The sequence below is a fragment of the Barbus barbus genome (genome assembly GCF_936440315.1).
Source record: "Barbus barbus genome assembly, chromosome: 13".
NCBI classification, from domain to species: domain Eukaryota; kingdom Metazoa; phylum Chordata; class Actinopteri; order Cypriniformes; family Cyprinidae; genus Barbus; species Barbus barbus.
This window is the reverse complement of record NC_136741.1, coordinates 14,939,427-14,966,708: the sequence shown is the minus strand read 5'-3', so window position 1 is coordinate 14,966,708 and position 27,282 is coordinate 14,939,427. Positions and strand designations below refer to the sequence as shown.

The window sequence follows — 27,282 nt, the reverse complement described above, 5'->3', positions numbered from 1 at the left end:
ATTATTTATTTTTATTTTTTGAGCTATGGTAGTAAATACTGTAGTAACCTAACCTTTAAACCTGTTGGTGGCCCTTTAAAGTAGTTTTATCATGATACAGTCACCTTTAAGACTTCCTTGGAATTAAATTTCTCAACTGCATATAAGGTGACGCCCAGGCAAAAGAGGGACTCAGTCTGCTCTTGAATAATGTCTGCATTCCCACTAGGTCAGACATTTGAAATGCTTTTCATGTGCTTTTTATATTTGAGAGCATTTCCGTTGTAAACACACTCCCATTTCCGCTTTTGAATCCGCGATGTTACGCACAGAACTTACCAAGATAATTCCTAAGGGGTGAATATTGGCTTACAAAACAACATGCAACATAGTCGAAGAGGTTTTTTGGCAGAGCACACTTCCAAATTCTCAAAGGGAAAACATCTATTGCAGCATCATGCGAGCAGAATCACAGCAGCAAATGGGATGTAAAAAGAATAAAAAGCATTGAAATGTCAACACGGGTTTGTGAGGAGTCCTGTGTGGGACCGCGAGTTAGCAGTGGAAAAAGCCACTTAGCGCATCAGGACCATGGACAGCTACTGTACCACCGTATCCATCTCGTGAACCCCGCGTGAAACATGGGGGTCGGAACACGTGCGATTTACACAGTGTTACCGCTGATTCTGAGAAAACCAGGGACAACCACATCAACTGAGATGAAACCGAATTGTTTTGCTGTATTTCATGGAATGATTGTTATTGAGTTGACTTCGTTTCATTCAATACCACTTTCCAAGCCGCTTGTTCTGTGAAGGGTCGCGGCCACTAAAATGCGCGCCATCATTTGAGCGTCAAGATTGGTAAAACGTTTCATTTAGAAGACTGGTTTCCATAGGTTTCTAAAAAATAAAGTCAGGTGGTTAAAAATAAAGCAGTAATGTCAAAAAAGAAAAGAAAAGTAGGCCTATATCGTTATATAAATTACTTTATAGATTTACTCATAATGTTTTAAAGTAAAATTATTGATGGGGAATTTCTGTTGTCTTCCAATAGGTTTACGCTAATTCATTTGACTTTTTAACAGAGGGGTAATGTTTTTAAAAAAATGTTTATGTTCAATACAGCAGGCAGTATTCTGTAGGTCGATCATATCACAAAATACTATTCAGCTCAACATTAGGCTTTGCAAATGGCTGTTTAAAAATTAATTTACCTCAGTTGAACCTACCTCAGTTGCTTTTGCGCATCTCAGTCGACCTGTCCTGCACATGCTTGAGAGTAATTCACTTTTAAAGTAACAGTTCTCTGAGCACAAAAGTTGCTCATGTCAGTAGCATATTGATACATGGTATCGAAATATTACTAGTATCGTAAAGGTAGTTATAGAAGCTTGAAAAGCCAAGTGATTTCAGTGAAAAAAAGTAAAAACAACACTTCAAACCTGAGTTTGTTCTCGTACTTTACATTGCATACACTGAGATGCAATATTTCACACATCAAAACACGAATATACATGCACACCTTCGCATGCGTTGGTGGGATGCTAAACTCCTCGGTAAGCGCATAAAAGAGTCGCAAACAGTTCAGTTTGCGCACGTGAGCGATCCATATGCACGCGACATATATCTCCTCCATTACGACGAGCTCCCATTTAATGACGCGCGCGCCTCAGCATGCTTGATTTCACAAATCTCACTTCATTTGGCTTTGAGGACATCATCTCTATGTCAAATGCTGTGTGCCCCAATAATTTCTGTTAATTCCCGTTGTAATTTCTGTTTCTATCAGGCTGGTGTTCTCCGGATTTCAAGCTGCACTGCTCTCGGCTGTGCTCTGAAATGGAGAGGGAGGCTGAGAGGCGGTGGAACGGTAAAGCTTGATGGATATCGAGGCGGCACCACTAAGAAATACACTTCATGCTCTCCAGATGCATTTACCATCAGCGCCGCATTGAGGATTTATATACACATGGGTTTAGCTTAATTGGAAAAAAAAAAAAGAAAAGTTAAATATAAGTTCATGGTTTATGATCAATAAATTATATTGAAAGACAACGGCTGTTTTTATTTTTGTCAGAAGATATAGCATAGATAAAAGTTAAAGTAACTAAGTTTGCTTTTAATATGCATATATTATTTAAAATAAAGAAAACAAGAGTAGCAGAAATATTAAACAATTTAAAAATAATTCTTAAGGCTAAAAATAAACCATTTTCACCCACAAGCTACGAGACTAAGATTCCTGCATATATGTCTGTGATCACATATCTAAAAATCAATACATCTGCTTATATTCAGCTATAATGTGACCTTGGAAGAGCAAAACTGAACGAATAAAAAAATATAATAATTATAAATTGAGATAAATATTTATAAATATTTAATAATTATAAATACCCCTCACCGGTCAGAAAAAAAAAAAAAAAAAAAAAAAGGTTTGACAGATATTAGACGCTTTGGGGTGAAAAACAAAATCCCAAATGCACAAAAATAACAGACAGACCGATAAATTAGTAAAACTAAATAAATTAATAAATACTTATTGGAATGCATACATACCTACGACATATATCTCTCAACATTTATGTTTTGAAATAACGCTGTATCGTGTAATACGATAGAAACAATGTTCATGTGCTAAATTACAGACAGATCCCTCTTCATGTCACGCTTGAAGGCCTCTCCACGAGATATCACATATCTTATACATTTCACTTAATAATTACACCCATGCCTCTCATATATCAAGCTCCTTGCCTCGGGCTCATTAAGACCCTGATCTTTTTTAAACACTCAAATTTGCATGTTAAAGGTTTTGGTGCGCGAACCTTAACACAAAACATTACCTTGAATTGGTAGCCTAATACTTCCGTTCACACATCTGGGTGGATTTTGACAATTATAAATGAATTCGGAAGTGTATTTGTCATATATAAAAGAGGAAAGGAGACAGAGATCATGAGAAAGACAGAGATAATTAACCGCATCTTCAATGTAAAATATGCTCTGCCGAAAATAATTAAGCAACTTTACTGTGACCATGAACTTAATGTTTAAAGCAATTACATGAAATCTGAATCATTTAATAATTAATTTTTGCCAGACTTCGTGCAAATATATGTTAGAAATATTAACAGATGAAAACAAGACACATCACCCAGCGCAAGGTTTTTATTTGCGTTTCATTATTTGTAATGTAATGATTCTATGAGCAACTGGCATTGTTTTCACAATGCCAAATTTGCGTGGGTATGTTACCATTCAGAAAGGGTCCATGGGCATGTTCTACACATGTGAGATTACAGCAGCAAAACAGGTGCAAGCCCCAACCCAGCCTGTCCCAGGAGAGCTTTGGACAATTGTTCTCATTTAGGAAATATTGGCCTGGGGGCTACTGCCTCAGACAGCACGCTTATTTTCAGAGATCTTTAATAACGTTTGTCTTTTCATTATTTATCTTGTTTAGACATTTCAGTATTTGCACATTGATGTTGAAATTATTAAACTTGCCATATGCGCTGCCATAATATATGATATCTAAAAAAAAATAAAAAAAATAAAACCAAATTGGTTGTAAACGGAATCGTAAGTAATAATAAAAAGAAGATAAACGTCAGATGAATTGTCAAAATACCTTAAGTAAATAAAGCTTAACTTTAAGTGCACACGAACCGCGCTCGCATAAGGACAGCGATGTTTAAAATAAGAATTTGTCTATTCTTCAGGCATCTGTCGTCTCTGAAGGATTGACGCTGGTAGATGTCAGGTTTTATTACAAAAAGGTTGAAGGTCTGTGTTTGTAGACCTTCAACTAAATGGATTTGGGGAGGGAAGAGAGTCACCTCCTTTTCCTCCCCGATCTTTGTTTGTGTTGTAATATACATATTTTGGTAGGTATTATGTGGCTTTCTCAGAGCTGATTGGGCGCTCAGGTTGGCGCGTGAACGCCCTGCGATTATGTCAGATCGCGTGCAGAGCTAACCAACCCAGCCTTTGAACTTCACCGCTTTTGGCTCTCATTCACGCGCTTCTCCTCATTTCCCAGCCAGGTGCTTTGCAGGGCGAGAATCCTCCGAGAAAAAAAGCGCACAAACAGATCGCGGAAACTTCGCTTGCCGTGCTGGATTTTGTGGCGCGCTTGGCTGTTCTTCTCTCAGCCGAATAGTGTCGTTTTGAAGAAGACAAATCTTTCAACTTTGCGACAAGCACGGAAGAATTAGTGGATTTTTTCCCCATTGATGCCGTTTTCATACTCCTCCGGCTCTCTAGAAGTGGCATGATCCGTGTCTGTCGGCAGGACAGGTGAATATTTTCTCTTGGTTGGTCGAAGAACTTTTTGTTGTTATTTTAACAGGGAACCGTAAAAATGTCAAAGCCGGTAGATCACATCAAGAGACCCATGAACGCCTTCATGGTCTGGTCAAGAGGCCAGAGGAGGAAAATGGCTCAAGAGAATCCCAAAATGCACAATTCAGAAATAAGCAAAAGACTTGGCGCCGAGTGGAAGCTGCTCTCTGAATCCGAGAAGCGACCGTACATCGACGAGGCCAAGAGGCTGAGGGCTCAACACATGAAAGAACACCCAGACTACAAATACAGACCCAGGCGCAAGCCCAAGAACCTCCTCAAGAAGGACAGGTACGTGTTTCCTCTGCCCTACCTGGGCGACACGGATCACCTGAAAGGATTTCCGGTCTCAGCCACGGACTCGCTCTTAGGTTCCTCGGAAAAAGCCCGTGCGTTCCTACCGCCCACAACAGCCCCTTACTCCTTCTTCGACCCGAGCCAGTTCAGCTCCAGCGCTATCCAGAAGATGACAGAGATGCCCCACACGTTGGCCACCAGCACTTTACCTTACGCATCCTCTCTGGGATACCAGAACGGCGCATTCGGGAGCCTGGGTTGCCCCAGCCAGCACACCCACACCCACCCGTCGCCCACAAACCCTGGGTACGTGGTGCCGTGTAACTGCACCGCATGGTCGGCATCGAGTTTACAGCCGCCTGTTGCCTACATACTGTTCCCAGGTATGACCAAGAGTGGGATTGACCCGTACTCATCAGCACATGCCACTGCTATGTGACTCCACCACTAAAAACAATCTCCTCTTTTGAAAACTTGAATACAGCAATGCATGTACATAAGAAGAGAGGAATGATCAAGACATTTATACTGAGGCCGTGTGGACATGAACTTTTCACCATCTACGAGAGGTTCCTTGGATCCCAGCTTGGATCTTGGAATAGATGTAAGGCAGGTGCCCAGAACTGTAAGAAATGTAAATGTTCAAACGTTTATTATTATGGCTACCGGATTTGGATGCCTTTAATTTTATTTATTATGTACAATTTGAGGCTATAATAATGCTACTTTTGTTTGAACACTTAATATAATTGTTATTCTCATCATATTATTATTATTATTATTATTTGAATGACTTTGATTTGCACAACTACCGGTTAGGATTCATGTTTCTTGTACAGCCTGTTGTATTTGCAATTCATTTTGGCACTCTGAAATTCCAATGATACGACTTTAAGGATTTCAAAGTAAGAAATTCAGCGTTTAATATTATACGGGTTATAATGTTCATAATGATCAAACCGGCACCTAAAAGTAGACGGTCTATTTAAAATATCAAATGAAAAAGTAAGAATCCTTATCCTTCAATATTTTTTCATTTGGACATTTTTATTTTATTTTTTTCCTGTGGTTCAGTGATAGTCCCTCTTTCATTTTATTTCAGAAAGAACATAAAGTTTGAAACGAAGCAGTTCATGTTGTATTTTTTATCCTGTCATGTTAATGGAAAGGAAAATGTATCTAAAAGGGTGATACCTCGATTCTTTGTTCATTTGCCGAGCAAAGACATTTTGAATAAAGACAAATCTGTCTTAAAAATTCATAATCCTTGTTACATTGCCTGTTTAAACTATTTATGAATCTTCTTTTTGCTATGCTCTTATACAGTCGTGCCAAAAGGTAACAGGCATGTCAGTAGTAAGTACGGTGATCCCAAACATGCGTTTTATAATGTTTACTCTTCCAGCTGTATATTAAATTAGCGGGTTTTATTTGTGCATTAAAATATAATGAATATAATGCTGTTCTCTCGGGCCGAGAGAACAGCACAGGCCTTAACGGCTAAACATAAAACTGAAATTGATCTTACACCGATTAGATATCTACAATAATTATATTCTCAATCTGCACTGCTTAAATAGTCAAACGTTTCGGCGGACGCTGTCTATAACCATCTGGCTTTTCGGCATAGATTTGAGATGAACTCTGTCAGCGTGTGGCGTTCCCGACTGCTCTATAGGGACCGCAGGTCCAAATTAAATGGCAAAACAATTACTGTACAGGGACGCTTAGGGAAACTGAGGGCGAACATGAATTGTGATTTACCCCGAGACCCACAATAGGATGGAAATTGGACTGAAGAAGGGGTGGTACAAGTATGAGCCGTGTCATTTACTATTACAAAACAATTTCCAATAAAAACAATTGAACAAAGCGTCAGGTGCTTCCAAATCTGTGCCAAATTTTCGCCTACAGACGCGCTGTGACGCATTGGAGAAGACTGCAGATGTAGAGGCTGCCAGTTTGCTTTACCATCTCAATTTTTCATTCGGCTAGTTGACGTCTTTTTCTTTTTCTTTCTTTCTTTCTTTCTTTCTTTCTTTCTTTCTTTCTTTCTTTCTTTCTTTCTTTCGACAATTTAAGTATATTGTCAAGTCATATTTTTTTCTGTAATACGCGCGTGTTTCTGTGTTCAGAGTGTAAAACTTTCTGCATCCAGGTGTGTGTCATGTCTCTGAAATAAGGCGAAATAACATTCTCTGATGTGTGGTTGTGTATGAGACATTTCACCCTTCTGGGACTCTATGCTTGTTCCACCTGTTCGACCGCTTAGATCATTCCAACACTTTACGGACAGAAAAACGCTGCTATAAATTTCTCAAAACAAATTAATTAACACCTTCTTCAGCAAGTCTATATGTAAAATGAGATTTATGACGTTGCTTATGGATTTTACTCGACCGTAAATTCTTATCTACTTTCGCAAAATAAATATCTGTCCCATGCATCTTTTTTTTAATACGCTCTAAATAATAATAATAATAATAATAACAACAACAGCAACAAAAATGATAATAGTAGAATTCATGCTAAGCTAAGTTACCTTTAGCCTACGTCGGTAGGTTTTTTTGTTTGTTTGTTTAATGTAAAAAAAAAAAAAATCAGATATGTGCAATGTTTTTAAACACCGTTGTGCTTTACTTCAGCTTCATTGTTATTTTCTCTGAAATAATTTGACTTCTGATGTGACCAGCAAACACGTTTCAACTCGTTCAGTATAACTGCTAGTCTATATTTCTTTCACTAGTTTATATTTCTTTCACAATTTGTCAAGATTCATATAATACCGTAATTCAACACAGTTGGTACAAGTTCTCCCACTGTATTACAAAAAAAGTGTTACTGGAACTAAAGCAGATGTGTGAATGGAGAATGGGATTCACTCAAAGGAAACAAGCTCGCAGAACAATTGGGTTTGGGCTGCAAACAGAGGATTGGAATTGGCCTGTACTTTTCTCTATTGTCGCAGGGATGGGGAATGGGATTTGCACACCGAGGTGTAATAGCATTACTGTATTAATTAAAATTTTCATTTCACATCCAGATTGTTTACTTATCTGCCAGGAACATATGCTGGAAGAAGTTAAGATTCACGATTCTGCACTATTGCCCAAGGTGCAATTCAATATAAGGGAGGGAGAGGGCTCAGATTTTTATGACAGACTGTGCTCTTATCTGCCGCTGTAAATTAGGGTGATACTCCATTGAACCGAATAGCAAGTTTTACATCAGCCCCCTAAAGCATGCAGATTCAACTTTGAAATTGGACGATGATAATTAGGGAACTTTAAGGAGCACTTCTAAAAGAAATGCGGGAAACGTGCGTTCTTTTGCATTACTAGATTATTTAAACAACAAGATCTGAATTTAAATTAAACACTTTCATATCTTAATATTTTACTGAGAATGAGAATTCAGCTCAGCGTCCGGTCAGCACGGAAATCTCTAAAATCATTTCATATTTTGACAGATTGAACCATGCAGGCAACATAACTTGATAAACAAAATGAAAAACTGAACTAGATGATCAACCACAAAACCTGGATATGAATGACAAACCAGGGCTTGTGGGTGTAATTAGATGTTAATTTATGAGCCCTTCACAGCTATTAATCAACTGTGATCACTGCAGCCATTTTGAACTATTTTCTCAAGCATTCTGTGGAAATAAAACGTCGCAAACAAAAACCCAACTGAGTGTAAAAAAAAGAGAGAGGTAAAAATTATGATTTGAAATTATAGAGCCCTAAATCTGTAGCTCTTCTCTGAGACGTTTTTATTTGAGCTCAACGGAGAGCCCGAATTCAATCTGCCTTATCTCGCCAAGACTCCTTTCAGCAGGAGATCAGAGAAAAAGAGAGGATAATTGTTCTTTATTTTATTTAATTTAATGCGACAGGCTGTGCTTTCAGATCATTTATATGCTTCATTTAGTGATAAAATTCAATGAGGAGGGGGACACAAGGCGCTTTCTTTCTCAAACACTTTAGTGGAAAATATAAAACACATGAAACAAAAGTGAGGGGACATGACACTTTTAATTGAATGCCATGGGTCATTTGCATCATTGTCTCCTAATGTCACCCTGAAATCATGGGCGCAGTATTCCGTTAAATATGTAGCTTATAAATATCTTGCGCTGAATCTTGCCATGCTAATTTTCCAGGCCTATTTCATTGAAAACTAAAGCTCAGCTCACTGAGGGAGACAATAAAAACGATTTTTTTTAGAACCATGCCCTGGTATTTGTTTATTATTAATATTTATAAAGCAATTATTTTTTATAACAATATATTTCGAATATATAATGCATATTATAATGACAATATATTTTATGATTGTTGTTCTATAATTGCCATTTTACAGAAGTGAAACACATGCTTATCTCAATTCAAATTTAGTAAGATTTAATAGTACATTTTAATACTGCAATATATTGGGTTTGGTGTAACGCTGATCTCATTTTAAAATTTTAACTATTGTCTCTCTCTCTCGGAAACTCCTAAAAGCATCATTGCTGAAGCCCCGTCTATCTAAAATTGGATCTGGGATAGCATTTGGACAGAAGAAAAGTAAACCGCAGTGCTGTTGTTTGAAGCGCCGGCCTTGAATTTGGGGGTCCCTGAATTCTCATGTGAAAGAAATGAAACGGTGAAGGAGCTGATAAGGAAATATGGAAGAGAAAAGGAATCATGCCTCGGTGGTTTAACGTGCGGGTCCAGTTGGGAATGTGATATACACTGAGACTTTACCCCTCCGACTGATTCAAAGAGAGAGTAGGATGCATCTATCTCTCTCTCTCTCTTTTTCTCTCTCTTACACACACAGACACACACACACTGAACAGTTTAATGTACAGGTAATGCACAAACCTTTATGAAACAGCAAAACCTGCTAACACACAGATCCATTAGCAATGGAAAATATCACAATATCAAATGTGCGTTTGTCTGTCTGTATGCGGCAATAAAATATAGGCTATAGGCTACTTACTAGAACAAGTGATAGTATTGTGAAATACGAATTTCCCTCTGAAACGGAAAGTTTTCAATAATGGTCACGTCGACAATATGGGTCACACATGCTGAGTAGACTGTCAAGGCCAGAGGGAAGTGAAAATGCAGTCTATTAAGAGCCAACAGCTTATTTATTATTATCAATCTATAGGCTATAGACTATAAAGCGATGCTTTCATGTTGCTTTGCTGTCATTAGCGCATTTCTAGCAAATCTGGTCGGTAACAGCTGCAGTGTTCATGTTACAGTGTAGTCTTGTTAAAAGTAACACATTATACGTTGCATGAATAATAATAATAATAAAACAACAATAAGTAAACCTAGTTAAAATGTAAACTTAAATTTAAAATTGCTGCCTATTACGATTATGGCACCATTTTAGTAGAAGATAATCAGAAATGTTTAAACTTCGAGATTTAGCAGAGATTATGATTCTAACATGTTTAAAGGAAGGAAACAATGATATGTTAATAATATTTTGAAACATTTGCAGTGTGCTAATGTTATAACCCGGGGTCCATAAAAACTAAGCTTAACAAAACATAAAAGACCGTCTCCTGAAATATCTTTGAAAATCTTTTGTACCAAAAACTCGTAAGCAATAAAACTTCCTTCACTTCAGGTAAGGAGCAAAAAAAGTTAGAGGATACGACACAAAACGCGTGACGTCGAAAACAGTGTTTGGACGCATTGCTTATATTTTGCCATTAAAAGTTCAAACGATATATTATACTTTTCAATAGTTTTTAAAAAAATTGCAAGCCTCTGGAGTATGTATTTGTTTATATGGGCTATTTGAAATATAACTTTGTGCTCTACCGTTTTTGTGTGTTAAACTGAACTGAACAACTGTTGATCTCTCATAATTCATATAATGTCGTCCCTTTAAGGCATATAATATTGATCATATTTAGCTTGGTGAATAAGCCAAAGGTCCTCAAGCCAATAAGCTCTGGTGATTTATAGAATGCTTTATATCCTCATATAAACTTAAAATTGAGCCTAAGTCTAAGTGTGCAATACCAGTATTTTTTGCATTGTGGTCTTGAATAGAACTGAAACAGCTTAATATATGTAGAAATAAGGTTATTTATTGTGGCTTATATCTTACTGTGACATGATAATGGAATGATATAACAACAAACCTGAAGATTATACTGACGATCATTTTGTACTATTTAGCTGCTTTGTAGCTTAATTGTTCTTTATGCTACACTGTTCTGTATATAGTATGTTACAAATGTTAGTGAGCTGATAGTATTTGTAGCCATCATAGGCACAAAAGCTCCTGACACAAAGCTATTCCAAATAGTAGGTAGTAAATTTATAGTGCCATAAAAATACCTAGTTTTGGCCAAAACCTAAAGTAGCATTACATGTATATTTTGTGAATAGACCAAACGTTTTGTCCAAGAGTGTGCAAAAGTGTCAGTTGTAAATATCTTACCTTTTTCCTGGATGTGGATTTTTCTCTTTATTCATCAACCATCCTCTTTTTGAATTTGCAACCCTTTATATTCCATTAGCTGACAGTAAGAGAAGACAGGTCAGGGTTGGTTTATTTTCACTTTTCTCATGTGGTGAGAATAAAGAGGACATACAGTGTCTTAAGGAGCCATGGTGCAGAACTCAAGGTGTAATACAGTATGTATGTATGTGTGTGTGTGTGTGTGTGTGTTTATGTGTGTGTGTATCCAGGTAAATATGCTATAAAAAGTAACAAAAAGTTATGTTGTTATTAAGTTACCCAGTTTTAGCTTTCAAGTGCATATGTGTTGCCATGAAGAGGGTAATCGAAATCCTGGTACACCTCTGGGCCCTAGTATGGTTTTGTAGGTTGTCTGTCAAGAAAGCGGTGAGAACAAACACTTTCTTTATGGGATATTTTAGTTTTAATGGCACGAACCACACAAGAAATGGAAATTAGGAGTCACCACATCCGTGCCTGTGCATTTAAAAAAAAAACGATTTATTTTATGAAGTACTACAAGGAATTCATGAAAATAGGTGACACACATGCTGTGATGTGCTCATGAAGCGCATGAAGGTGTGCTTATTTACTCAATATATCATTTAAATTTATTGAAAGTGACAGCAAAGACTTCTACATTGTTAGAAAAAAATCAAAACAATACACAAAAGAGTCACAATTACCACAAAAATATTAAGCAGCACAACTGTTATCAGCTTTGATAACAATAATACATATTTCTTGAGCACTAAATCTGCATGTTAGAATGATTTATTAGTCATAAATCATTCTGATATGTTCATTTGGTGGAGACTGAAACTGAAGATTCAGCTTTGCCAACACAGGAATAAATTACATTTTTAAATATCTTAAAATAGAAAGCAGTTCTTTTAAATTGTAATAATTTTCACAATGTTGTTGTTTTTACTGAATTTTTGATCAAATAAATGCAGCCTACAGTAAGTAAAGTCTTTCAAAAATATGAAATATCGACCTCAAACCTTTGAATGATAGTGTATAGTTTACAAAATAGTATGTTTCATCGGTGAGTAGATTAATGCAAATAGTGTATGACCCTTGTTCATTGTCTATACTTACATATTCATCATATACAACCAATGTAATCACACCATGAAAGCATAACATGTAAAAATATACAGGCATACAACTACTAATCTGTCATATCATGCTGTGTGTCATTTCTCATACCAATGACTGCATTATTTACTGATGTTGCCTAAGCAGTAGCGAAAGAATCTTGTCTCTTGACAACATTGGGCTCTATGACACACACTGCCATGCAGGTTGACAAGCTGTCAATCATCCTTCGCTTTCCAGCATATTACCTGATGGAAAACCTAAACCCCAGTCAATGGTCTGAGACCCATGTGACTGGTTTGTGGGTCCAAATGTCACTTGTCTCATTCAGATCCAGTCACCTGGATCTCCTGTCAGGAACACACAGCAATCAAATGACCCTGAAACTCTCCAGAGCTTAGCTTGAATCAAAGCAAAGGAAAGTAATTACTGGCTTTCTAAACAGACATTTTTAATGTTGTACAAGCAAAATTCCAGCAGGGAAGTTCTAATGATGGCATATATCCCAAAGAATGAATGAGATGAAAATTGTATTGACTAATTTATCTCTGAATTGTGTATACAACAAGACTACGGCCTACAGTGTTTGCTTTCAAACAATAGAGAATGTTACCTTTATTAAGATCCTCACAACGGTATCTTTCTAAGAGAAGTGATGTCAGAAATAACCTTCGCTTCCCAGACACTCTCAGGTGAGTAGAAAAGATAGAGCACTTCTCCTGCAGGCTGCACGTCAAATGTAATGAAATTTTGTTTGCAGTTATATCAACTCAACATCAGTCTCGACAAAGGAGATTAGTGAGTTTTAAAAAGCCAGTTGCAATTAATCGGTTTCAGCAAGCCAGCTGTTTATGATGGCCAGACAGGAATTTCTTCAGAATATTTCGGCCCTGAGTGAGCTCATTTATTTTGAATGACTGACTTCAAAATGCTTCTTTTGGTCTCGAAAGCTTAAAGAGATATTTCGGCCCAAAAAATGATTTTACTCATTTTACTCATAGTCATCATTTACTCACCCTCAAGTTGTTCCAGACCTGTATGAGTTTCTTTGGTCTGTTGAGCACAAAAGAAGATATTTTAAAGAATGTTGGAAACCAAACAGTTGATGGTAGCCACTGACTTCCATAGTATGTAAAAAAAAAAAAAAATACAATGGAAGTCAATGGCTACCGACAACTCTTTGGTGTGTAAATGATGACAGAATTTTCATTTTTGGATGAACTACACTCTTAAAAATAAAGGTGCTTCACGATGCCATAGAAAAACCTTTTTGTCTAAATGGTTCCATTAAGAACCTTTAACAACTGAAGAATCTTTCTGTTTCACAAAAGGTTCTTTGTGGCAAAAGAAGGTTCCTCAGATTATAAAAAGGTACGAAAGAGATGGTTCTTTAAAGAACCTTTGACTGAAAAATGGTTCTTCTATGGCATCGCTGTGAAGAACCTTTTAAGCACCTTTATTTTTAAGAGTGTATCCTTAATGCTTACTGTATGTGGTGATTTGTTTGGTTAGGTCAGTGCCATAACACATGCCTTTCAAGGTCTTTAGAGGTTTTGTTGTTCTTTGAACTGCCTATATGCACATAATCGGTTCACATTCATCAGGTTCACAAATCAAGTCGAGTCATTCAAAAATGACCTAAAACCAGTTTGCCATACACTTTCTCTCTTTGGGCACAGATAGGGTGTAGTGGTCCGTCTGATTGCAGGCCTGTGGAGGACTGCGCGTATGTGTGCTAAAGAGAGAGAGAGAGAGAGAGCATGTAAGCTGAGTGGATGCTAATCGCTGCTCCCCGTGCCAGAGCATGTCTTCCTGGTCCAAATGAGATTAGAGCGGTGTGTGCGTGGGGCTGTGGAGGTGAAAGGTAAAGGCACTTATCAGGAGGGTTCCCCTCAGGGGCAGCGGTGACTGACTCAATCAGAACCCCGGCACGCACTTCTCACTGGATTAGACTAATCAGGAAAGAGCAGGAGGGATGTATAGACCACTTATCGGGACAAAAAACATTGGGCTCCCTTTCCCTTTGAACAGACCCTACAGAAATGTTTGTTAATTTTATTTATTGCAGGATGCTTGTCGCCGTGGCAATCTTCCATAGAATCATTAAACAGGGCTCTTCGATGCACGAAAGGCACTCAGTGTTTACATGCCACAGAGATAGCAAAGTCTTTGATGTTTTAAGACCCCCGTTCCCTCTCACTTATTGTTTTTATTATATATTTATTTCTCTCTCTCTGTTTGTTTAGGAAGCCACCGCAGATCATCCTGATGTTCGGTAGTGAGTTAAACAAAAAGTATGAATAATTATACCGAGGCAACTTCAGGAGCTAATTGGGCCTTTAGCGTGCTTGCGAAAGCACTAGCGATAAAACAAATTACCGCACCTATGAGTACCTCCAAATTAATCTATTTTTCTGGAAGGGATTTAGAATAGTTTACAAATATACAGTCTATCTCTCCTGCTCAGATCAGAAAAATGTTATTAGTTTATTACAGGAAAAAAAAGAAACCTGCAAAACAGGCCTACTTGAGATCATACTTAAGAACTGCCACCAGCCTATTAAAGACAGTATGAGAGCAGGAAATACAGTAATCTTGTTTAATTAAGGCCACCTGAGCGTAACGAGGGCTGCATTTAAATGATTCAGCCTCATTAGCCAAAATGAATCTCATCGACTAATAGTTAACAGACACTTAGTGACTCTGACGCAGAGTCTGCCCCGGGTTTCTTGTTTACCCAGAGTCCATTATTGATATGTCTGCAAACACAGACACAGAGTCTAAAAAAGCATCAGATTATGTGATGGCCTTGATGATCCTGTTGTCTTGGTTGTGTCGTATTGAAAGCTCATAAAGATGGGGTAATTGAGACACGTTGTATGTGTGTTTTTAATACATATTTCTAGTCTAGTTCACCATGATCTTACATGTGACAAGCTGAGAATGGATGGATGGAGTCAAGTTCATTTTTATGAATTTTCAATCAGAATGTGCAGTTATGCAAAAATTTCCAAACCCGATCTCATTAGAAAACATTATTATTTTACGAGTCGCCAGTTTCACATGAATTTGTATGATTTGATTCACATCCATTTGTTGTTTAAAAAAATACTCAATCTAAACCTAACCCCACAAATTAAAATTCTGTCATTGTTTACTCACCCTCAAGTTGTTCCAAACCTGTATCAGTTTCTATCTTCTGTTGAGCACAAAAGAAGATATTTTGAAGAGTGTTGGTACCAAACAGTTGAGGGTAGCAATTGACTTTCATTATAGTATGTAAAAAAATACTTTGGGAGTTGATGGGGATCAGAAACTCTTTTGGTTACCCAAATTCTTCAAAAGTTCATACAGGTTTGGAACAACTTAAGGGTGAATAAATAATGACAGGACTTTTTATTTATTTATTTATTTTTTAGATGAACTGTCCCTTAAAACCCCCCGCTAAATACAAATCTGTATTTGAGGCTAAGTGTATCCATCATTCCTCATGTTCAGGAACTCATGTGCCCAGAAATCATGCAATGTCAATGAAAACTCTGTTGTGTGTTAGATTTGATTGGTACAGAGATGTGTATTAAAAAAAAAAAAAAATTAAAGTTTGCAAATGCTTTTATCACTTAATTTGAGGCACCACTATTTTAAAAGTACAAAGTATTTATAATTAAAAATGTTAAATAAAGCTCTGTAAAAACTTTTGCAACACTGCTGTAAATGTGTCCAATCACGTAATCAAAAGTTCTTGTGTCCTTCATGCCCACTTGAACACTTGAACAAATGTAAACACTACAGGTGTTGGTATTGAGACAGGATAGTGGGATGTAAGCAGATCATATTTTTGCTGATTAAGGAATAGTTTATTTAAAATGAAAATTCTGTCATGATTTACTCATCTTCAAGTTGTTCCAAACCTGAATGTTGGTAACCAAACAGGTGACTGTTGCTATTGACTTCCATTGTATTATATGTGGCCATGGATCACAAAACCAGTCATAAGTATCAATTTTTCAAAATTGAGATTTGTACATCATCTGAAAGCTGATGCTTTCCATTGATGTATGGTTTGTTATGATAGGGCAATATTTGGCCGAGATACAACTATTTGAATATCTGGAATCTGAGGGTGCAAAAAAATCTAAATATTGAGAAAATCACCTTTAAAAATGTCCAAATGAAATTCTTAACAATGAAAAAATAAGTTTTAATATATTTACGATAGGAAATTTACAAAATATCTTCATGGAACATGATCTTTACTTAATATCCTAATGATTTTTGGCATAAAAGAAAAAAACGTACTCGGTTACTATCGTAACCTCGGTTCCCTGAGATACGGAACGAGTACTGCGTCTTGCTAAAGACGCTATGGGAAAAAGCCTTTTTTCTCCTTTACTGAAGCCTTATTCAATCACGCAGTGAAACTGCACGATCATTGGTTTGTGCAGTGTGATAAAACGAACCAATGTGTCGGCAGCGGAGCTGCACGAGCCTATGGCGACGGAGCCCGCCAGATCCCGCCAGAATGGGCGGGGTTATCTGGCTATATAATCAGCCGTCTCGCCATAGGATCCTCAGGTTTACTTCGACTGAAGCGACGACTGAGTCGTGCAGCTACCTGGCACGGCAAAGTACGCAGTACTCGTTCCGTATCTCAGGGAACCGAGGTTACGATAGTAACCGAGTACGTTCCCTATCGATACTCCACTCGTACTGCGTCTTGCTAAAGACGCTATGGGAACACAATTCAATCACGCCGTGCTATGGTAGAGGAACGACTGTAAAATATCTCCATAAGCATTACATGCTCAGAGGGAAGTATAATAGTATACTCGGGCTAAAGCGAGCTGAGCTCATAGAGGTCACGCTCGGCCCGGGTCATTCCATGTATTCCTCGCATACTCAGCACTTTCAGGGCTGAGATATGTAAGGAACCCATCAGAGAGCTTGAGTGCCCATGCAGTCAAGAGATCTCCGTTAGGGATGTTCCCACAACATAAGTCATACTCATCTAAGCAGATAGGACCTTGGCCTGTAAGGTCGGTACATCCAACTTATAAAACTTTGCAAATGTGGACGGCGAGGCCCAGCCGGCCGCCACACAAATGTCTGTAATGGACACACCGCTAGACCAGGCCCACGACGAGGCAATGCCTCTAGTCGAATGGGCTCGTACTCCAATGGGGCATTGAAGGCCCAAGGAAGAGTAAGCCAGCGTAACGGCATCCACTATCCACTTAGAGAGTCTCTGCTTCGTGACCGGAAGCCCCTTGGCGCGGTTACCGAAGCTAACAAAGAGCTGTTCCGTGCGCCTGAAGGAGGCGGAACGCTCAAAGTAGATCCGTAGGGCTCTAACAGGGCATAACAGAATGAACTCCCGGTCCTCCTCAGAGGGAGGAAGCGCGGAGAGTGTGATGACCTGAGCTCTGAACGGAGTGGAAAGTACCTTAGGTACGTATCCATGCCTTGGTTTTAGGACGACCTTGGAGTCGTTTGGCCCAAATTCCAGGCAGGCAGGGCTCACAGAGAGCGCCTGCAGGTCTCCTACTCGCTTGACTGACGCTAGTGCTAGTAGCAAAGCAGTCTTCAGCGACAGCGACCGAAGGTTCGTAGACTGGAGCGGCTCAAAAGGAGGGCCCCTCAGGGCCCTCAGCACAGTGGGTAAGTCCCACGTAGGGACAGTAAGGGGCCGAGGCGGATTCAGCCTCTTGGCACCCCTTAGAAAGCGGACGATAACATTGTCCCTGCCCACTGATTGGCCCGCGATAGGGGCGTGGAAGGCCGCTATAGCCGATACGAACACCCTGAGTGTGGAGGGAGAGCGTCCTTTATCCAGCAGTTCCTGCAGGAAGGACAGAATCACCGCCAACTCAGATGTAGGGGGGTCCTCACCGCGGTTTAGACACCATTCGGAGAAAACCGCCCATTTAAGGGCATAGAGGCGTCTCGTAGACGGGGCTCTAGCCTCAGAAATGGTATTTAGCACTCGCTCTGGGAGGCTGGTAGGCTCCCGTTGAGCGGCCAGAGGTGAAGCGCCCACAGTTCGGGACGAGGGTGCCACAATAAACCGTTCGCCTGAGAGAGGAGGTCTCGTCTCAGGGGCACGGGCCAGGGGGCTGCGGTTAGCAGCTGGGTCAGCTCTGACATCCAAGGCTGGTTCTCCCACAGGGGGGCCACCAACAAGACCTTGTGTCGTTGTTCCCTGATTCGCCTGATGACCTGAGGAATCAGAGCGATCGGAGGGAATGCATAGAGGAGGAGGTTGGGCCAGTCGTGGGCCAACGCGTCCTTGACCTTCGAATAATAGGCTGGGCAGTGAGAGTTGTCTTTGGAGGCGAAAAGGTCTACCTCGGCCTTGCCAAAGATTCTCCAGATCATTCGAACCGTCTGCGGGTGGAGCATCCACTCTTCTGAGGGGACGTTGCTCCGTGATAACATATCCGCTCCTTGGTTCAATCTGCCCGGCAAATGTGCTGCTCTCAGCGAGCGCAAGTTGAGCTGAGCCCACTCCAGAAGTCGCTCTACCATAAGGAAGAGGCGCTTCGAGGAGAGACCTCCCTGGTGATTTACGTAGGACACCACTGACATGTTGTCTGAGCGGATCAGCACATGTCGTCCCCTTAGCTCTGGCAGGAAAAACTGGCAGGCTCGACACACTGCTAGCATTTCTAAGCAGTTGATGTGGAGGTTCTGCTCCGCCTTCGACCAAAGGTCGGTTTGCCTTCGCACAGCGCCCCCAACCCATGTTGGAGGCGTCTGTTGTGACAACTTTCCTGCTGCAGACCATCCCTATGGCCACACCCTTTCTGAACCATCGTGGGTTCTTCCAGGGGACCAGGGCTGTTACACAGGCCTGGCTCACCCTGATATGTAGGCGATCATGTCGCCATGCGTGGGGTGGAACCCGTGGTTTCAACCAGCGCTGAAGGGGCCGCATGCGAAGCAGGCCCAACTGTAGCACCGGCGATGCTGTGGCCATGAGGCCCAGCATCCTCTGAAACGCTTTGACGGGGCGAGCGGTGCCGCTCTGGAAGGAGGCTGCGAGCTTTTAAATGGCCAGAGCGCGTTCCGGCGCTAGCACAGCTCTCATCTGAGCTGAGTCCAAAACTGTTCCCAGAAACGACACCCGTCGGCTGGGAAACAGCGCGCTCTTGGCAAAATTGACCCTGAGCCCCAGGCATTCTAGGTGGCTGAGGAGGAGGGCTCTGTGTGAGAGTAGTTGTACCTCTGACTGGGCCAGAATGAGCCAGTCGTCGAGGTAATTGAGAATGCGGATTCCCATCTGCCTGAGAGGGGAAAGAGCCGCGTCCATGCACTTCGTAAAAGTGCGTGGGGCCAGGGACAGTCCAAAGGAAAGGACCGTGTACTGATAAGCCACTCCCTCAAAGGCGAATCTCAAGAATCGTCTGTGATGGGGGGGCTATCTGGACGTGAAAGTATGCGTCTTTCAGGTCCAGGGAACAGAACCAGTCCTCTGAGCGAATTTGCGAGAGGATCTGCTTCAGTGTGATCATCCTGAACGACCTCCTCACGAGGGCGCGATTCAGGCGTCTGAGATCGAGGATGGGCCGGAGGCCGCCATCCTTCTTGGGAACGAGGAAGTAATGGCTGTAAAAGCCTGATTCGCTCTGAGCTGGAGGAACCATTTCTATGGCTCCTTTTTTCAACAGCATCATCATTTCTGAACGTAGAACGTGAGCGTTCTAGCCGTCTACAGAAGAGGAGACCACGCCGCTGAAGCGCGGGGGTCTGCGAGCGAATTGGAGTGAGTAACCTCGTTCTATTATCCGTATAACCCATTCTGACACTCCGGGGATGGCCCTCCAGGCCTTGGCCCGCGTGGCAAGGGGCTGGATAAACTCGAGTGGCAGGCCGCCAAGCGGGGACCTGAAGCTCGTGATAAGAGGGAGAGGAATGTGCTCCCTTTTGAAAATGTTTGTGTCTTATTTCCTTGCTATAACAGCGATCAGTTGTGTGGGCGCTTTTTGAAAGGGCCCAGTGTTCACAACAGTATTTACCACAAACTCATTGCCATCGGCACCCGGAGCTAAACGGGGTGTTTGGAGGCATGACAGAGGCCATTTGGGCCGTGGGCACAGCCCACAAGCGTCAGGAGTCTGAAGCTGTCAGTTATAATCATAGTGACAACTTGCTTTCGATCTGCCTAAAAGGATCAACCACTCTTAGAAGAGGGGTATTAATTACCATTGTGTAAACACACCAGCAGATCAAAAGTGCCGCGCGCATCCTCTCAGATCCGCTCGTAGCGGACGAGGGGAGGGGCCATCTTCACTGAAGAAGGCGAGCCGAGATCAAAGAGTGAAACGCGGGGCTGCCCTGGCGTAAATTCACTCAAGCTTGATCGCGCGAACCCTGGAGCTTGCAGTTTCTTCCCCGAGATAACTGGGAGAGTAGAAACACTAGAGCAGGGGAGGCGTGGCCACCTTCATTGAAGAAAGGGACCGTGAGCGCGGCAGGGACAGACTGAAGCTTTCATAATGAAAGTAGCGCTGGCAGATCAAAGAGCTGCAAGAGGCGCTAATACTTAGTGTAAACACACTGGCAGATCAAAGACTGTATGCAGAGTGAAAAACGCGGGGCTATGCCGGCGCGAAAAATCACTCAAGCCTTTTTTTTTTTTTTTTTTTTTATCCGTCTCCTTCTCCGAGGTGACTGGGAGAAGAGAAACGCGAGAGTCGGGGCCGCCCAGTGCAGCATGTTACAATGTGCACAGAAGGATTGAGCCACTCAATGTAATGAGGCGCGCTAATCCACACGCGCTGGCAGATCAAAGCGCTGTATGCAGAGTGAAACACACGGGGCTATGCCGGCGCGAAAAATCACTCAAGCCTGAACGCCCAGCCATGCGATTTTACCGTCTTTTTCTCCGAGGTGACTGGGAGAAAATAAACGTGAGTGGGTGGCCGCCCAGCGCAGCATTTTACAATGCGCGCAGAAGGATTGAGCCACTCAATGTAATGAGGCGCGCTAATCCACACGCGCTGGCAGATCAAAGCGCTGTATGCAGAGTGAAACACACGGGGCTAAGCCGGCGCGAAAAATCACTCAACCTGATTGCTCAGCCTCACTCGCTGTTCCTGTCTCCGAGGTGACTGGGAGAAGAGAAGGGGGGAGGCGGGGCCTGCTACATAGAGGACCGCGAGCAAATCAGAGTAAAGCCCGGCTTTCGGTGAAAGCAGGCTGCCTGTGTGAGCGCAGTCTCAGTGACGCACACACATAACTTTCCACTCCGGTCCGCCAAAGAGAATAGAGCCGCCCAATGAAGGAGGAGCTCTGATTCTCACGTGTGAACACCGGCGGATCCGAGCGCTGCAGGAAGCTCCGTGGCTCTGATGTTTCATTCTCCGAGCTTTGCTGAGAGAGGGGAAACGGGAGAGCGGAGCTGCCTCCACAGAGACGGACAGCGAGCGGGAAGAGCGAGACTCATACTCGAACGAGCTGTCTCAGTAAGCGCGCAGTCAGTGCGTGGGCGAGACCCAGACAGGCGGCACGCGCTCACTGCTCTTTTGCATCGTGCAGGATCCCCTGCACGAGCCACACTCGCTGTTGCGGCATTTGCAACAACGCCGATAAATATGCATTTTTATAGCACTCACCGGATGGCGGCAGCGAACAGACCGGGGCTTCTGCGGGGCTGGAGCGCGGTGAAAGCGGCGTCTCAGCTGGCAGGAGGTCTCTGGCTCAGCTGCGAGGCGTGTCAACGGCGAGGCGGCTTCTTGGGATCAGCGAAGGCGAGATGTCGTCGCTGAAGGAGAAGAAATCTGAGGATCCTATGGCGAGACGGCTGATTATATAGCCAGATAACCCCGCCCATTCTGGCGGGATCTGGCGGGCTCCGTCGCCATAGGCTCGTGCAGCTCCGCTGCCGACACATTGGTTCGTTTTATCACACTGCACAAACCAATGATCGTGCAGTTTCACTGCGTGATTGAATAAGGCTTCAGTAAAGGAGAAAAAAGGCTTTTTCCCATAGCGTCTTTAGCAAGACGCAGTACGAGTGGAGTATCGATAGGGAACTATAATTTTGACCCATACAATGTCTTTTTGGCTATTGCTACAAATATACATGTGCTACTTAAGACTGGTTTTGTGGTCCAGTCCCATATAGCAATAAATTTGAGTTATACAGACATGTGAAATGGGTGATAAGGAAGAAGTAAGTTCTGTTTAAAACACGTTAGCTATGTATTCACACATGACTGAGATGTGATCACTAAAGAGACCAGGTAAAGGCCATGTTGCCCACTCATGCCTTGATATAGCACTCTACTTCAGAAACATTGTCTCTTATGAAAATGTCAGACAGTAATTGATCATTCTCACCATCCATTGTATCACTCAAATAAACTAGAGCCTCTATGAGCTGACCTTTACATCCACCCATCTTCCCCTCTTTCTTTCCACTTTGCAAGTCTAAAATTCTCTTTTTTTCAGTGAGAGATCACATTGGTCTCCAAAGGTTTACTTTTCTGCTAGTCAGTTAAGAGAACCACTGTACAGATTATATCCAGTACTCATTTCTTTAGCTTTGCATCATTACATCATTATACTATTAATCTGAATTTCTTTTAATCATGTTGGTTTATGATGTTTGTGTATGCGTATTTTGTGTATGCACAATAAACTGTCATTTATTGCGTTTATTTTGTGGGAGCAGGGATGTGACAAGAACAAATATGATTACAATATCAAGATCACTATCAGAATTAATAATAAGGTTTTTATTCTGGCAAAGTTTCAAATTAATTTGTACAGAAAATAATTTTAGAATTTACACTCATTAGACATATACTAAGGTAATAGACCGGTTGACTGAAATAAGCATATTGGTATGTATGTTAAATTACTTTTTTGGTTTCGGTAATGTTAATCAACAAAACAACACAACAAAAACTGACTTAATGCTTTATGGAAAGCAGCCAAAAACCACTCAAAATCTGAAAGAGAAACAGAAGAAAGAATATTATTTCAAGCTAAATGAGTTGGACTACAGTTGACCGCAATTCCACCGTACTGTCATGTCATTTAAAAAAAATGTTTTTTTCCTTTTTACAAAAATACTGGATAGTAATGTTTTATTTCATTCGAGTAATAAATACAGTAAAATGCCGTTATATTGTATATATGCCATTTCACAAAAATAAAAATAAAAAACAGTAATGTACTGCTTTTGAACACAACGGGATTATACTGTTGAAATTCTGCCGTAAATTAACTGCAATTGTATTGTGTATTTTGACAACTCAGCCTGTCTTTGTACTTGACAATAATTTATTGTTTTCTAAAAGTACCATTTAAAAAAAAAAAAAAAACGTCCCCCCCCCCCCTAAATGGCGTTGAGGAACTCAATAATTTTCATTTATATGAGCCACTGTACATACAGTAGTGAAAAACAGTAAAAAAAACATTTTTTTTTTAATATATATATATATATTGAGAAGCCTGCAGGATGACTTGGGGACAGGGAACAAGCTTTTTAAAGGGAAAAAAATAACAAACGTCTCTGTGTTTGCTATGCTAGTTTTATATGGTGGTTGCAGCTAGCAGTAAAATGAGTAAGACAGAGGCAGATTTCAGAGGCAGATCAAGTTTTTACATTTTGCTAAAGATTATAGAGACAGTAGTATTTAGACTATTGATTATATGTGTAGCTTATGGGACAATGAACCGTTTAAGGGGTCAGGGTTTGGCTGGTTAGCATGGTCTAGTTAGCCACTGTTGGTAGATGATGTAACCACAGTACACCATTATGAAATTCATTTTTTTTAATGATACTAGAGTCTTAAGACTATCACAGCAATGTAAAACATCAGCATTCGAGAGAACAGTTGAATAATGATGGTTACCATTAAAACAGGTGTTATCACTGGGATACGGCAAGATTTATTCTAGGGTTAACTGACGTTTAACCTCTAAAGGCTCCTGGGTGCCAGCAGTATTTAAGGAGACTGTAAACTCACATTCAGTTCTAGCTCTACTACATACAGTAACAGGCACTTTTTACAGTCCAATCAGTTCCCAGTGGAAATCAATACACACTGAATTTTTTCTTATGTATATTCAGCATGCACATAAATATAGTGAAATAAAATAGACAATTGCAATTGGGTGCATTAGCAAATAGGCAAATTTGTCTAAGAAAAATAACATTTTCTAAACGATTCTTGTTTCCAATTACTTTTTATGTAGTGCACTGTCTATGCACTCTGTTAGTTCTGTTCAACAAATGAAAAGCTTTATTTGTGAATGCCCCTCAAGGCCAGCATATATTGGGAAGTCAAAAGTGTGGCCATTTCTTCTATATATCGATTCGCCCATGAAGATGCGTTCTCTCAGTGTGTTGAAATGAATAGCATTTAAGAACACTTGTTTTGAGGTGGAGGCCATTGTGTGAACTGCCTGAGCATCTTTGTCCTGCCAAAGCAGCTATGTGTATTGTCTAAGTTCAACTTGTCTCTTTGCTGAACTCACAAAATCTGTCAAAGTAAATCTCATTCTATTTAAACAATCTGAATGTACTGCTCCCTGACTGGAATAATTCAGACGTTCCAAAAGAAAACAATGCTGTTAAATCTGGTTAACATTATAACCAAGCAAACATTAATTGTTTAAAAAAGAATAATAGATGGAACATTCTTTGACAAACAAAACCAGTTAAAACAGTCTTGTTTTGTCATGTTGAAGTGCTCACATTTATTGTCCAGTGCTTTAGTCAGGGTCACAATTTTTTCTTTAAATGACTTTATACGGCACTTTTTATTTTATGTATTTATTTAACATAATTTCTATGGCAATTAAAGCCTGGCAGTCACTGTCAACTCAAGCGGTCCTTAATCAATGCACTGCAAATAATCATTTTCTTAAATTGGGAATAGAAATGCACTCATTTTTTTTCATCTATTTTATAAATGCCTATTATTGTGGACAGTTAGTCCATGCATGTTTCATTTTTCCTTTTTTTTTATCTTGTCATTTTTAATCAGAATGTCATAACTCAATCTTCCAGTGAAATGACAGACCTCTCTGATGATTTCTCCAATCATGTTGTCTGCGTAAACCCTGCCCTTTTCTTACAATTGCATGCAAGCTTGCATTCAGATCTTCTTTGTCCAATGAACAACCGATGAATAGAACCAAGTCCCTGTCATACTTTTGTTTGCTTTCAATAATCCTTTTTAGGACATCACAATATGGAAGATATCAGGTTCATCTTAGCTCTATCAAGTTCAATCAATCTCAATCAACTCCTTCTCCTCCTTTTTTTTTCTAAATAGAAGAACTAATGTTATCTTAAAATTCATGTATTATTTGAATTAAGTTTAATTTTGCAGCATTACATATTATTTATATCTTAGCCATACTGTACTTTTGAAAAGAGAGTATTTTAAAGTTTACAGACTGGCCACATTTACTTCCTTCAAACAACCTTAATACAAGGTTGCAAAAAGGTGATACAAATAAACTTAAAGAGAGAAGGCATACAGGAGAACAGGGTTCTAGTGAGGGTCTGGTGACTTGGTAAGAGAACATCATTAGCATTCATTATAGTCCTATAAGCTTGAGTAATTACAGGCGTGAGAGCACGGTAGAAGAGCGGTTTACACTGTTAGTAATTTGATTTCCATCTACGCTAATAACTTCCTTTGTGCGTGTTTATGTGCCGTGGCAGAACACAAGTACTGTTTGGCTGCAGGCTGAATGAGGAGGAGAAAGAAAAGGCTTTTTAAAATATCTGTAATTAAGTTGTATTCATCTTATTTCACTGTCACAATCCAGATCTGTGACATGGGAGATATAGAGGACAAGACTCAACTAGGTTTACATGCACTAAGATCAATCCTGGATCAGTTTTAGTATAGACGTCACATCGCAAAGCATATCTTTTTTTTGTTTTTTTCCTTTAAGATTGAATTTAAAATGATAAAATTGCTATAATCTTTTTTATCGGATGACTCTATAAAGTTACCCAGCACGTTTAAGATGAAAATATGCATTTTCATTAATTAACCTTATTAAGCCGCAGTGAAATTAAGATAAATGCAATCTATTTGTCTCTGTGTGGGTTTGATGCACTTCATAGAAGAAATATTATTGGATAGTTTTGTTCTAAACTGATCTGTGACTCTGTGCACACAGGCCCAAATGCCATTCAAAAGAATGAACAGAACTAGTAAAAGAACCAAATAGACCATTAATTAGCAAAAAGAAAGCTGGACTATTCACTTCTTTTTAAACCAAAGATACAATATTTTTTTTAAAATGTTATATTTATTTTATTTTGCAGCTATGCAAAATAAGAAAAAGTAATCTAGAATGTAGTGGCATCTGAATTATTGTGCATCTTTAAATGAAATAGAAAGAAATAACTGAGATCAGAACAGAGTCATGGCTCTCTTTAGTGAGTGTGTGTTGGTGTGTTTGAAGAGTGTGCATCGCATTCATATTTCATCATAGAACAAAGCCTATTCACTTGCTCTTTCATTGTGAATTATTTATATATTTGTTTATCCGAGATGTTGGCACTCACTCCCAGACCTTGTAGGTCTTGTCATTGACTGCTCTGCCTCCATGCGTCCTCTTGCTGGAAAGACAGATGAGGTGAAGGTGGAGTACAGTGATGTGGTAAACCGCCACAGAACACACAAAACCGCATTCTTTCGGCTAAAATGCATTTTTTTTGTTTTTAAGAATGTAACGTTTCTAAGGGAGTTCACAGAAGGTGACCTGTTGGTAATTGCATTGAAATGAGGGTGAGCTGTAATTTGAACCGTGAACATTTCTGCCAAAGTTTCGGTTCATGTCCTTAAAACCTTCCTGCTGTAAACCTTAGCAAATCTCTCTCTTACACTTTTGCTCAGGGCAGGGTATAGAAATGGAGGCATGGGGTCAGCAGGTTAACCCAACGTCTTTGTTATTGCACAATAACTTCCTATTTACCTGCTGGGCCAATTCCTTTCTTCTCTATGCGAGTGTAACCCAGCTGCCAAAACCTGGTCTTTGTCTCGACGAGGAGTGGTGACCCATGCATTTGGGTTACGATGCTTGAGTTTCAATA

The 27,282-nt window shown here is 40.3% G+C and overlaps 1 protein-coding gene across 1 annotated transcript; it reads left to right on the top strand.

The window, feature by feature from the left end:
* The first annotated feature begins 4,120 nt into the window (after positions 1-4,120).
* On the top strand, positions 4,121-5,881 carry LOC306879097 (transcription factor Sox-14-like). The gene has a single exon (XM_079431805.1). It carries the CDS (start codon positions 4,348-4,350, stop codon positions 5,062-5,064), a length of 717 nt encoding a protein of 238 aa, XP_079287931.1. The 5' UTR covers positions 4,121-4,347; the 3' UTR covers positions 5,065-5,881.
* Positions 5,882-27,282: the final 21,401 nt, after the last annotated feature.